Raw genomic sequence first — 14,789 nt, 5'->3', positions numbered from 1 at the left:
AATCATATTTGTTCCAAAATGAAAACTGAGCCATGGAAATAAGGAGAGTGGCTGCGATGAGAAGCTAGGTGTCCTGTGAGTACGTGTGGTTGTGACTGGTCTGGGATGTGCATGCTTGGCAGTCGTTTTCTGAGAAAGCATCTCATTCATCTCAAGGAGGAAGTAATTTGTAACTTTTAAAAATATTTTATTCTTTATTTGAGAAGTAGAGTTACAGACAGAAAGAAAGATCTTCCATCTGCTGGTTCACTCCCCAAATGGCTGCAATGGCCGGAGTTGAGCCGATCCAAAGGCAGGAGCCAGGAGCTTCTTCCAGGTCTCCCACGCAGGTGCAGAGGCCCAAGGGCTTCGGCCATCTTTTTTTTTTAAGTTTGTATTTAATGAATGCATTTTTTTCACAGATACAACTTTAGGAATATAGTGGTTCTTTCCCCCATACCCACCCTCTCACCCCACCTCCCTCTCCCTCTCCCATCCACTTTTTCATTATGCTTCATTTTGAGTTTGATTTTATATACAACAACAACTCCATGTTAAGCATAGATTTCAACAGTTTGCACCCACGCACACATACAACATATAGAGTACAGTTTGAGAACAGGATTTGCAGTCTATTCTCATAGTACAACTCATTAAGGACGGAGGTCCTACATGGGGAGTAAATGCACAGTGACTTCTGTTGTTCCTTTAACAACTAGCACTCTTATCTATGACGTCAGTGATCACCTGAGGCTCTTTCCATGAGCTGCCAAAGCTATGGAAGTCTTCTGTGACCATAGACTCCATCAGTATTTGGACACAGCCGTAGCAAAGTAGATGTTCTTTCCTCCAGAAAAGAGTACATCCTTCTTTGATGGTCCTTTCTTTCCACTGAGGTCTCACAGAGATCCTTCGTGGATATTTTTTGCCACAGTCTTGGCTTTCCATGTTGGGCCATCTTCAACTGCTTCCCTAGGCCATAGCAGACAGCTGGATCAGAAGAAGAGCACCCGGGACATGAACCGGTGCCCATATTGGTTGCCAATGCTGCAGATGGAGGCTTAGCCCACTATACCACGGTGCTGGCCCCCTAGATCTGTAACTCTTTAAGTCTCACAGTATATCCCCAACATGGTGGCCACCATTGTGAACCTGACTATTCAAGATTAAAGAGCAGAAAAATCTGGAACCACAAAGCGTGAGCTTGAACCCTGCCTCTTCTACCTAACACATGACCCTTCGTCACCTCCAGTTTCCTCACCTTTAAAGCAGAAATTGTTGGAGTATTAACCGTTTATCGAGACTTAACAATGCCTTGGGCCAAGTACAGCTGCTATGTAATTTAAATTCTTTGATTTATCCTCCAACATCCAATGAGATCCTTTACATCTGGACTGGGAAGAATTTTCCAGGCATGAAAGCCATCAGGAACTTGTCATAGGAAGCAAGTTATTAACTATGTAACAAAAGCTCAAAAGGAAAAATACCTGCAATACAAGATTTTGAAAACTCTCAGACCTTTGTAGAAAAATAAGCAAAGTTTGGAATATTAATTCAGGAAAAGCAAAGTACAGTAACTAAAAACATTTAAATATTTACTGTCACTGACAAATCTAAGAAATTAAAATAAAAAGAATAGTACTTCGTGCCTGTCAAAACCAACAGCATTTTTCAAGTGAAAATGCTTGATGCTAGCCAGGATATGGGGAAAGCGGCAGCCTTTCACATCGCTGTTGGGCATGTGAATGGGAACAGCTTTTCTCTAGAGCAATGTGACAAAATGTGTCAAGAGCCTCAACAAATGTTCCCACACAGTTGATCTGGTAATTCCACTTCCAGGAACTTGTCCTGGGGAAATAATCAGACATGTGGGCAGGGATTTATGTAAAGATGCTAACTCCCCTGTTATTTTTAACTTGACACAATCCAAATGGCTCAACTGTTGAGGGCAAACTCCAAAGGGTGGAATGATATGCAATCATTAAAAATCATTTTTGAAAAACATATGAAGTAGCATAGAGGAAATTCTCAAAATATAAAAAATATGATCTCAACAATATGATTCCTATAAAAAGGAAAAAATGCACACCTGAGATAAAACTGGGATGAACACTGAAATGTTAGTCATGATCTCTAAGTGGCAGGATTTTGCATGATGTTTATATTCTTTATACTTTTCTTGATTTGGTTGGGGGCCAGTGAAGCAGAGAGGAAGGGAAGGAGAAAAGAATGTGTTATAAAACAGTCGTCTTTAAACTATTAATGAAATATTCACATGTAAGAAATTATAATTAATGTAAATAGAAGTATTTTCATGCCTCCCATCTGTATAACTGTAGCGCACCAAGTGAGTCAGGACAGACAGACCCGGAATCTGGGGCCTGTTCCCACATTCACACCTGGGAGAGGTGTCTTTGCAGAAAGCCTCTTTACGACCCCAGGCTAAGTTGGACCAGCATGTTGTTGAACTTTAATCATCAACACCCATGTGGCTCCCTGCTGGTTTTATATTTGGATATTCACTTGCACCCAACAGTTTGGCGACTGTTGATGACACTGGGTGAGAATCTCTTTTGCCTGTTAATATGCATTGCGAAATAGGTTTGCTGACTATTTGAAATGAATTTGTTGTACGTAGAGACATCAAGCGACATGATTCGGTTTTAGCTGGAACATCACAAGTGGCAGCCCTGTGTATTAGGAAGGGCTGTTGTGGTTTGCTGTAATGAACATTCCCAGCGGTACAGTTCCAAGAGGTTAGTGACTGAATGGCATGCACGCCTTCCTTTATACTCTTATGGTTACTTCCTTAGGGCTTGGCTCTCTGCTAACCCAGTAAACAATTTGAAGTGAGATTGCATCTGAAAAATCTGTATCAAAGCTGTCTTTGGCTTTGTGGCTGTATTACACACACACACACACAGTAGCTGTTAGTGTGACACAGGTCCATTGGTACATGTGAAAATGGGAGGTGATCTCTGTGGATGAGTATTGATGAGTGTGAAAGCTTAAAAAATGCTTCCAGTTTTTAAGAGTGTTAAAGGACAGCAGAGGTGGGCTTCCTATGAACTACGAGTTCTCAAACCGACAGAAAGTGAATGTCTGGTGCTTGAGCCTGGGGATCTGGATTTTTAAAGCCCTCCTGGGTATCCTGATACAGGATTTTGGAGCTGGAGCTTAGGAACTACTTAGCTGCATCGCCCTGTCATTTATTTTATTCTGAGCTGTTCACAGCCACCTGTGACTACTGAGCTCCTAAAATGAGGTTAGTGTGACTGAGGAACTGAATTTTTCATCTTACTCAATTAATTATTAAATGCAAATAGCCATGTGACTAGTAATCACCATGTGAGACAGAGCTGCTTTAACCAACTGTATACTTCACTCAGGAATGAATTCAAGTCATTTCTCAGTTCACCCTTCCAATAAGTTGTACATTTCATCATTCCAGCACAATGATGCTCCAAACAGCTCTACTGAGAAAAGCCAGGCACCTACAAACCTTCAGCAGCCACACGCAGGCAGGGCCAGTGTAGTCTGTAACCTCCTGCTCAGAATATGAGACCGTGGCCTGCTCACAGCCTTCCTCATTTCACACAATAGAAATCAAAATCTCATCCTCAGCCCAAAATTTCTATTCATTGTGTTTGGGTCTTCCAGTTGTTTTATTTTTCAGTTATTTATTTCTTTAAGATTCATTTATTTTATTTTATTTTTTTTTTTTACTTGAAAGTCAAAAGTTACAGAGAGGAAGAGAGGGAAAGAGTGAGCTTGCATCCACTGGTTCACTGCCTAAGTGGCCGCAAAAGCCAGGGCTGAACCAGGCCGAAGCCAGGAATCAGGAGCTTCATCCAGGTCTCCCATGTGGGTGGCAGGGGCCCAAACATTTGGGCCATCCTCTGCTGCTTTCCCCAGGCCATTATCAGGGAGCTGGGTAGAAGTGGAGCAGCCAGCGCCTATATGAGAAGCAAGCGTCTAGGATAGTGACTTTACCTGCTATGCCACAATGCTAGCCCCAACTGTTTTGTTTTTAACTAAGGAAATTATTTCTAATCTTATCCCATGCTATTTACAGGGCTTAAAAGTACAGGAGGGTAAGTTTCTCTGAGGCTTTTATGGGAGGCTGAGTGTCGTAGATATACCCAAATGATCACAGCCTTGGAGTTGGCCAAATCATGTGCCCACGCACACTGACCTGAGTTCTCTGCAGAATATGAAACATGTGACCCAATTAGAATGGTCCAGGTTTTCCAGGCATTATTTTCAGGCTTCGCCCATTCTAAATATGGTAAGATGAGAAAAGCAGCAGTCCCCAGCAAGGCTGTAAGCTCAGGGGAGCCAGGCCATGTGTCTGTCTCGTCCTGGGTGTTGTTCCAGCATTGCAATGCGGCATCTGCCAGCACATTGAAGCCCTGGGCATGTCAGTCAAGTGAGTTAACGTCTCAACATAGAGAAAGTGGCTTAAGGGACATGTATAGAAGAAAGGGGGAAGGCTGCGATTGGGATGGAAGTGATCTGATTGAGGAGAAAGTGCTGGCCCTTCGTGCCTTTGCTCAGCCGTATTTAGCAGGGAAGAAGACGGGGTTACAGTGCCACCTAATCTCGTTCTACCTGGTGAACATCAGTGAGTGCTTAGAGTAGAGATCTTGATGGCCTCTGAAGAGTTGAAGTTGGAGCCAGAAGAGACTGGCTTAATTTCAGCCATTCATGATTCAAATGTTCTTATGCCGCGGCCCACGTATTTATTTTTGTCTAATGTTACAATTCTAAGACACATAGCAAGTTAGGCTGCCTGTGGTTGTGATGGATCTGCCCACTTATCAGCACTTTTTATTTTCTTGAAATTTTAGGCACAGAAAAATGAGAGAGAGTCTATCAGACAGAAGTTGGCACTTGGAAGCTTCTTTGATGATGGCCCAGGAATTTATACCAGCTGTAGCAAAAGTGGGAAGCCAAGCCTTTCCTCTCGGTGAGTGTTCTTTTGAGTTGATGTTCTGATATGTACCTAATGGATTTTGTTATCTGACTACATGTCTATGAAAAGGTAGCCTTTAAATCCTGGAGTGGCTTTTCCTTCATAAAGCTGCCATCTTTACTTAGGTTTGAGAGAGAGACCCTTCCCTACCTTGATGCATTTATTGTTACTGCTTCTGGCCCACTGCCCAGCTACTTGCGGTCAGATTTTGTATTTTGTATTTTTTTCTGGATGCAATGCAGACTTTGCACAGGGAAGGGGGAATCAAGCCACACTGCCAGGCAAGCTGACTGATGATTAGAGATGTGTGGCAGACCACCAGATTTCCCATTAAGCAGTCGCAAAGCGCCCAGAATCACCCCCTCGATAGATTGGATTGCAGTGAATACTGGTAACTGAGAAATGCGATTCCCGCTTCGCTCATTCCATGTTTATTACTGTTCTCCACTTGATCTGAGCCAAAAGTCGTTCTTACGCTGTCCTCCAGGTGTTTGTTCTTTACCTTAACTCATTTCAGGATATCATTACGCACTTGTCATCAGCAATTTCAGGATATCCTGGGTCATTTGCATAGATTTTAATGCCAAATTTTAATTTTTACCTAGAAAACACAACTACAAACCAGAGCATCTCAAACTTTCTCTTGCTCATGAATCATCTGGAGATTTTGTTAAGATGAAGATTCTGATTGTAGGTCTAGGTAGGGCTCAAGAATCTGCATTTTTTAAGATTAATTTATATGAAAAATCAAAGTGACAGAAAGAGAGAGAAATATCTTCCATCTGCTGGTTCACTCCACAAATGGCTGCAATGGCCAAGGCTGGGTCAGGCCAAAACCAGATGCCTGGACTCCATCCAGGTCTCCCATATGGGTGGCAGGAGCTTAAGCACTTGGACCCTCTTCCACTGCTTTCCCAGGCACATTTGCAGAGAGCTGGTTTGGAAGTAGAGCAGATGGGGCACAAACCAGCACTCGTCCGGCATGCCGGCAGTGGCTTAACCTGCTGCACCACAACACTGGCCCCAGGATTCCGCTTTTTCTTTTTTTAAGATTTATTTATTTGTTTGAAAGGCAGAGTTACAGAGAGGCAGAGGCAGAGAGAGAGGGGTCTTCCATCCACTGATTCACTTCCCAGATGGTTGCAACAGCAGAGCTGTGCCCAAGGACTTGGGACATCCTCTACTGCTTTCCCAGGCTATAGCAGAGGGCTAAATCGGAAGTGGAGCAGCCGGGACTTGAACTGGAGCCCATATGGGATGGCAGCACTGCAGGCAGCAGCTTTACCCGCTGTGCCACAGCACCAGCCCTGGATTCTGCATTTGTAATGAGCTCTCATCTTATGTCCTTGCTGCCATTCCACAGGCTGTTTTGATTAATGGAGATACAGACAATCTGCAAAATTAACAATTACAAGTATTCCAAATGATGCAAGCACATAGAATATCGTTTTATTGAAGACAGTATTAAATGATAACTCACCAGCCATCTCTTGATTCCCCCACCCCTCCCCCCACCACACGACACCCACAGCCTCCAGTTGTTTTCTCACCATCTTCCTTTGAGCTGAGAGCAAGTACACCCTGTTTGGATCTTAGGTGCATTTACCATGTGAAGCCAGATGTTGGCAACAAATGCTAGTACTCATGCACTCACCCAACCAACAGATTCCTACTGTCTCTGCTTTGTGTGAGGCCTGGAACTAGGTGTTTTCATACCTTACTACATCAATTGCTTTTGAGTTTCAGTAAGCTTTACATTTCAGTCTAATCCTTAGGGATTCATCTAAATCAGCAAAAATCAGAAAGCAGACACAGCCTCAGATATTTGCCTATATCCAAGGCACTGCAGGCAGGTCAGCATAACGAGACAAGGGCTCCAGTTTGGCCATGCAGTGTTCAGGCACCTCTTCCTCAGCTGGGTGCTAGCCTGGTCTTAGAATAGCCTCTTGCTGTTCCCACCTGTCATTCCGTGGCTGCGAGGACAGCCTTGACCTTTGCATTGGGAGCCCCCTCTTTCTCCCGTCAGTGGATCGGGGCAGATGGAGCTCAGGCTCAGGGACCTAGAGACCTGAGGATTAATCCCAGTCTGCCTGTAATTTAACAATTTAGTTTTTCCATGCCCCATTTTCCTAATTTTTGTGAAATGAGGAAATTGGGTCGTACAACCATATAGATCTCTGTCACTGTTCTCTGATAGTCCCCAAAGTGCCAAATGTCTGTATTTAGAAGCACGGTCTTTCTGTTCAGCAATTTTATATTCATGTGGCACAAATGGGAAGTTTTGTTTTTAAAGTCAATGATAAACACACACACACACACACAGTATATAAGGGAGGGCTTCAAAATTGCATGGAGAATGGATTAAAAGATAAGTTTATTTTGATGGAAAGAAATCTGAAATTCTTGCATACTAAGAGTCTTTGGAAAGTTCATAGAACATATGTAGTCTGAAAAAAAATGCATGGAGTTCAAAGTATTTTTGCATCAAAATAAACTTATCTTTTGATTCTATTTTATAGGCTCTTTGAGTCTCCCTGTAAAGATACTATCTTTTTTTTTTTTTTTTTTGGACTCCCTGGCTATTTCTTCTGCTGTTTACCTATGTATCTCCAAATAAAATGCTCATCTCTTGGTTTTAATTTTAAATAATCCTTGAACTACCTACTGTGGAACATGGACATTGAACTCATCTTTACAGCTCTCACAGACACATAGCTGTGTATTTCCTCATCCTACTCCAGCTGTGTGGTTGTCTCCCAGTTAAATCACTGTTGTTAGGATCAGATATTTGGAGTCATATAGGAAACTATGATTACTTGAGAAATTTTATTGGTTATCTTGAAAATAGAATTGCTTTCTTTTTCCCTTTGCTAGTCCAGGATTTGAGTGCTATATTATAGTCCACTTGTGAATATCTGCAGATACTTCAAAAAGTTGGTCAAAAACTAGAATCAAAACATGTTTATTTTGTTGCAAAAAAAAACTTTGGAATTCTTGCATAGTTTTTTTTTTTTTTAAGATTTATTTATTTATTTGTTGGAAAGGCAGAGTTACAGAGAAGCAGAGGCAGAGAGAGAGAGAGAGGTCTTTCATTCTCTGGTTTGCTCCCCAAATGGCAATAATGGCTAGACCTGGGCCAATCTGAAGCCAGGAGCCAGGAGCTTCTTCTGGGTCTCCCATGTGAGTGCAGAGGCCCAAGCACTTGGGCCATCTTCTGTTGCTTTCCCAGGCCATAGCAGAGCGCTGGATCAGAAGTGGAGCAGCTAAAGACTTGAACCAGTGCCCTTATAGGATGCCAGTGCCACAGGCATTAGCCCCCTAGTCAGTGCTTTCTACAAATTTGTCTTGTGTAAGAAATCTTCTGAAGTCCAATAGACATGTATTGGATTTTCAAGTTGAAAATATTTCTTGTTTTAAGTCTATAATCTATCAGGAGCTGATTTCTTGATGTGGTATGTAGGAAAAGTCCAATTTCATCTTTTTCCTTATAGATGACCATCTTTTCAGCACATTTACTGAGTAGTCTGTCTGTTGGTCACTGATATGATAGAGTACTATTGTATATACTTTCCAATAATGGGAATGTATTCTATTTTATTAGTTATTGTTTCTATCCCTGCTCCAAAACTAAAACCAGTTACTACTGCTTCAAAGTAAGTCCTGACATCTAGACAGTCAAGTTCCTTTCCTTCCTCTTTTTCTTTGGAAATATCCTGGCTGTTCTTGCTTTCTTATTCCACCACATATATTTTAAATCACAGAATCAAGTCCAACAGAACATTCTCAGGATGTTGACTGGAATTGCATTAATTCTATAGACTAATTAGGAACAATTATATAGTCATAATATTAAGTCTTCTTATCCATGTACATAGAATGTTTCTCCATTTTTAGATATTTTAGATAATTCTGAATATTAATAAAGTTTTGTAATTCTCCAGAGTACTGTATATCTTTTGTTACTTTTTGTAGGTACTTGATATTTTGGCATCATAAATTGTTTGATAATGTTTTCTTTTTATTTGATGCTGGTGAGCAGAAATACAGCTAAGTTTGTACAATAGATTTATTTCAAATCTTTGTTATTGCTCCTATTACAAGTATTTCTCTGCTCTCCTGTTATATCCAATAAAGTTGCCTGTATATTCTTTGGGATTTTAAAACAATGAGACTATCTACAATTAACAGCAGCTTTATTCCTTTCTAACTTTCATGCCTCTGAATTGTTTGTTCTTTGCCTTATTTTATAGGATATGTGCCCTAATACACTGAGAATTAGAAATGGTGTTAGTTGGGGTCCTTAGCTCATTTCTTTTATTAAATGGAATGATTCTACTATTTTTCCATTTAGGATGTATTTTCTTTAATGATTCTCTTTATGAAATTGATGGTTTTATTTTCTATTCATAATATACAGAAAAGTTTTTATTATGAGTATTTAAGTATATCACATGCTTTTTCTCCATCTGTAGATGATTATATAATTTTAGTCTATTAATCTATTAATGTAGTAATTCATTACACTTATAACTTTTTTAAAATGTTAAACCATCTTTACATTCCTAAATTGGTTGGGAACTGTTATCTTTTTCCAGACACTATTGGATTTTATTTATAATATTTTGTCCAGAATGTCTAATTGTTTTACTTATGCTCGTGATTGACTTGAGTCATAATATTTCTATCTGATTTTATTATAAGGGTTATGTTGGCTTAAAAATGGGTTAGAAAAAAATGCTTCTTTCACATCATTTATGAAAAGTCTGCATCATACTGTGGTGATCTGTCTCTGTAAAGTTTGCTAGAATGCACTGGCACCTGGGCCTGGTGTTTGTTTCATGTGTTTGCTTTCATTTCTGTTTCCATTTCTTAAGTGGTTGTAAGATTATACATTTTATTTCCTCTTGAGTCAATTCTAATGAATTATGCTTTTCTAGGAATTTGTTTTGTCTAAGTATTCAAAATTGTTAGCATGATATTCTCCGATTTCATTGAAAGTGTTCATTTCAGTATTATGAAATGCTTTCTTCTGATCTCCCCACTGCACGTAATTTTTTCTGAGCTTTTTGTTTTGTTTTTATTGTTGTTTTCTGTATGTTAATAATTAAGTGTAAGACACTAAAAGCTATTTGTTAACTATGATTAGGACTCAACATTGCCTCCTCAGAGAGACGTTCCCTGACTGTCTTATTGAAGGTAAACATCCGTATGCCCATCACTTTCTCTCCTCTTACCATGCTTATCTTCTTTCTTTGATTTGTTTTTCATTGCGGTTTTTATCACTGCCTAACATTGTGTTATTTGTACTTTACTGTGTTTCTTTACTTTCTTCAGAACTAAGTTATAAGCTCCAAGAAAACAAGTCTTTATCTATTTTGTTCACCTCTAAAACTATTGCCTAGAATAGCATTTACTACATAGTCACTAAATATTTGCTGAACAAATGAATGGTGAACTTCACTTTCCAGTGGTTGAATAGGGATGCAACTCTTTCATGGAAGGCATCCAATTAAAAGCGTCTAAATGTCTTTTCTCTGTGCTGTCAGTTGTGGCGGAGGCCCCCACCTTCAGCTTGAGGAATTACATGCTTGGCTGCCCGTGTTTTAAGACTGGCATGGGAAGGGTTGGAGGATTAGCATGTAGACTTTCACTTAATTCCCTTGATCTGAGTAAAGTGCTCACTGTCCCCTGCTCAGTACCCCAGCATGCTGCACAGAGCCCCTGTGTTTCAGCCTTTTAAAACAGTGACTTCTGGTTCTGCCTGGCTGCAGGTGGATAGTGATCCTTTCAGGGTTCAGGCAGTCTTCCTTTGTGTTCAGTCTTACCCCATTCCCTTGTCTTCAGATGTGCCTGAGCCTTTCTGGGACTCTGCAGTACCCCAACCACCCTGCTGGCACCTAGCATCTTAACTTCCAAATTATTGTCAAACTCTCTTGTGTGGTGGTGTTCTCTCTTTCTTTTTTTTTCATTTTTCTTTCTTTCATATACTTTTATTACAATTTTTAAAGATTTTATTTATTTGAGAGGTAGAGTTACAGACAAAGAGAGGGAAATACAAAGAGAAAGGTCTTCCATCCATTGGTTCACTTCCCAGATGGCCGCAACAGCCGGAGCTGGCTGATCCAGGAGCTTCTTCAGAGTCTCTCAGATGAGTGCAGGGGCCAAGCACTTGGGCCATCTTCTGCTGCTTTCCCAGGCCATAAGCAGAGAGCTGGATCAAAAGTGGAGCAGCCGGGACACGCACTGGCACCCACATGGGATTCCGACAGCGCAGACACAGGCTTAGCCTACTACATCATAGTGCTGGCTCCTATTCTGGTACATTTTTAGAAGAGAAAATAGATAGCAGTGTTTGATATGCCATGGTTATCTGGGAGTCTCGTGAAGGTTGTCAGTGTTTCTAAAAGCAGACTTATCTTCTTAAATAAAAGCCAGAGCAGGAGCCCCATGTGGAAACAGCAGCCCTTCTCTGGTTCAGCAGTGAAGGGGAGGGCCTGGAACCCCCGTCCTTTCTCCCTGTTGGCCTCCCACACCTCTCTTGGATGCCCCTAAAGCTTCCACAGCCCCAAAGCCCACTTGAACTCTTCTGGCAGAGAAAAGCTTGAAAACCACTGAGTCACGCAGCCCCTTTGGAGATGCCGTTATCTAAACACATATGTATTTCTCAGTAGCTCCTAACAAGCGACACTTGCTTGTCAACTCACCATAAGGGAGATTATTTATATCCTGTTCTTTCAGATGTTTTCATCGCCACCTTTTGGGATGAGATCATCCTCTGTGAGAACATGATGACTTTTTGGATCCCCCTCAGGATGATGGTTAATAATGAGACTAAATGTTTCTAAGAAATATCACTTTACCCCCCCGTAAATTGAAAGTCTGCAAAGACAGACTGTCATTGCTCTCATCGGCACAGTACTGAAAGCTCTTCTCGCCTTTGGGAGTGTTCCGGTGCAATTATGTAATCCGTATTCCCTGTCGCTGTTAGAATTTTTATTAATGCTGTCTCATCTCTGAAATTCTTCAGTGAACTGGACGTGCTTTACCTCTTACTTTCAGAAGTACTTGAAGGAAGTCAAAGCTTGAGATCACCCACATGGAACCCCAGAATGCACCAGTGCACATATGCTGAATCAGTTAAATAATCAGAACCAGGTGACTCTGACAAATGAATTTACTACTCTGAAGCGCTCAATACCCAATTTTAAAGGAAGCTGAGAATTTAAAATTAATTGGCCAAGTAATGGATTCTGGGCAGGATCTGTGAAAGAGGGTAGTAGGACCTTTGGCAAACTGATGGAGTTCTGCTTGTGCTTTTTTTTTTTTTTTTTCCTTTTTTAAGATGTAAAAATTCACTTCGTACATAGTATGGGAGAAATTTTGAAGTGGCATGAGAGCCCGAGAAGATGGGTGTTTAAGTTCTTCCCAGGTGTCCATCAGTGGCAGCCCCACCGGGCTTTTCCAGACAGTGCTATCCCCTAAGTCACTTTTGAAAGGAGTGGCAAGCTGATAAATGCAAGCTAGGCTTACAGTAATTCCATCAAGACATTTTATGCCTACTGCTGCAGCAAAAGAATGCTTGATAGTGCTTCATAACCCAGCTAATTAAATTTGACTTATACTGAAATGTGGCAACTGTGAGTTTAGGATATGTCATTTTTTTCCTTCAAAATTTGCTAATCTACATATAATTAACCTTCTCAAACCAAGACTGGGCGACCTTTGTCATTTTACTCTTTTTAAAAATGCTTCAGCAAGAAAGTTTTGGAAAGCTTAGAAGGAAATAAGAAAAATGAATTACCTAATTTTTTGAAACAAGCTTCCTAAGAAATCCTAAGTTTAGTCCTGTTCTGTCATTACTAGCAGAGTACTTTCCTTTAAAATATTTTTTCATCAACCAGATTATCAGCTGTATAGTTCAGATTCTGAGCTTGATCCGCTCAGTGTTGTTATAGGAACAGAAACCGCCTTAGGTGCTGTGGGAACACAACACAGAGTGACCATTGGCATCAGACACTTAGGAAGTCTTTGTTTTTATACTCATTTGTTTAAATTGACTCATAAAATTGTACATTAGGAAATCTTTCCTTTTGCAAACACTGCAGCCTGTTCTGGCAATGTGGAGCAAACTTTCACTTCTTCTCTCAGAGTATTCACAACATAAATATGATTGTCACCTTTTATCTTATACTACCACAAGATAGATTTTATCTACATGCATATAAATGTGAATAGAATCTACCGTAGTCCTTTTCATAAAGTGTGCAATGGGATGGTATAGCCTAAAATAGTCTATATACTCTGTCTCCAAATGCTGTGAATGTTATGTAAAACAGAAATTCCCCAGAGAATTTTTGGAGCAGCTGCTTTGAATAATGATTACTGTTTACGTGTCTCAACCATTCCAACATCCCCAAATCAAAACTCATTTCCTTCCCAGCCTTCGAGGTTTATTGGTGAGTGACTCAGACAAGACTAATAATGGACAGCTGCCTCTTGCTTTGTGTTTTGGCTGGAGGCGGGAGCTAGGGGCACTGTGGCCCAGGGAGTTGTTATCAGCTGGACCCAATAACACGGATCTAGCAAGACTGTAAAGAACCAGCATCTCCCCGGGGCTTTGGATTGTGAGGGGCTGAAAATCCGCATGTATGGTCTGCCACAGATCACAGGCCAGTGAATCATCCTCTTGTCTCTAACAGTAATGTTTGCATAATTTCCTGGAAGAAGGAAGCAGAGTGGTCAGATCTGCCCAGCATGGGTGAGAAAGAGAAGATGCCACATTGAAATTCACTGTCTAGGACATCTTCTGGAAATAATAGATGCTAAATAGTAATGCTAAAGCAACCTATTGGTGATATGCGCACCCCATCTTTAAACTGTCCTGTTCACCTCATGCATGTGTACTAATGATTTGTTTAGAAGACCCTTCACATAAGTAGTTCCAAGGTCTATGTCACTGCAAATGATACCTTATGAATTCTCTTTTTTTTTAATATACTTTTCGAGCAGTCGGTGGTTTATTATCTACAGAAAACCTATCATTCTTTATACCCTCCTCTAAGGATTACCTCTGGTATTCTAAAATATTGCACAATTTCAAGAGTGAAGCAAGATTCGAAGGGGATCTTTTGAGGAGTAATAAGATTAAAATGGTAAAACAAATTTAATTATGTGAGCAATTCTTCTCTTTCACAAACCTGAAAGAAAAGCAAATTGGTATTTGTGAAATTTTCTTTGTCTAATAAATAGCCTCACTTTACAATAATGCCAATGACCCCAGTTTAATTAGGTGCAATTAATTTTGTGCAAGCTGAATTTGACATCTTGCTAGAGGCATAACCAGCTGTACCCTGTCTTATGAATTCTTTTTTATCACCAATGAGAATTCAATTGCCTGCACTATTGCAAAAGAGTGGGAGGCAGGAAGAAAAAAGGCCACAGGGCTGCATTTTATATTTAAAAAATGGCTCTGGTGGACAGCTGAATGTTTAATTAAAAGAGCGTCTAGGAATTATTTTTCATTGGCACATCATCTTTGACAAGTTATCATGGCTTCATTACTACAGTTTGTACTCCCTTTGGACAGTGGTCACACCCATGTCGGGACACACATGGCTCATATGAATTCTGGGCTGCGTTCAGAGCGCACAGAAACATTTGTGCTATGAGAAAGACCCCAACTGCAGGTGAGCCGTGTCATCTGGAGCTCTGACATCATCCTTTTGTTCAATCCTGTTCATTTTCTGTGCCCCTAGACTGTTCTCAGATTATCGAGTGCATTAAAAAACCATGTATGACATTTCTGGTGAGGACAGAAACGCTCTTAGATTACAAT

The 14,789-nt window shown here is 40.6% G+C and overlaps 1 protein-coding gene across 10 annotated transcripts in view; it reads left to right on the top strand.

Annotated features, from left to right (window-relative positions):
- The window catches only part of SCHIP1 (schwannomin interacting protein 1), a 686,877-nt gene that overhangs the window by 649,565 nt on the left and 22,523 nt on the right, over positions 1–14,789 (top strand). For 9 of the 10 annotated variants that reach the window (XM_089332151.1, XM_089332150.1, XM_008266404.5 and 6 more), the window contains one exon: positions 4,830–4,948. In XM_089332151.1, the coding sequence (XP_089188277.1) occupies positions 4,830–4,948 (119 nt within the window). Of the gene's footprint in view, positions 1–4,829; positions 4,953–14,789 lie in introns of all 10 variants that reach the window. The other variant, XM_089332153.1, reaches the window with a different exon arrangement.

The sequence above is a fragment of the Oryctolagus cuniculus genome, chromosome 4, assembly GCF_051225735.1.
Source record: "Oryctolagus cuniculus isolate XC-2025 breed Fujian yellow rabbit chromosome 4, ASM5122573v1, whole genome shotgun sequence".
Lineage (NCBI taxonomy): Eukaryota > Metazoa > Chordata > Mammalia > Lagomorpha > Leporidae > Oryctolagus > Oryctolagus cuniculus.
The sequence above is the reverse complement of the archived record's forward strand: the minus strand, read 5'-3'. Positions and strand labels throughout refer to the sequence as shown.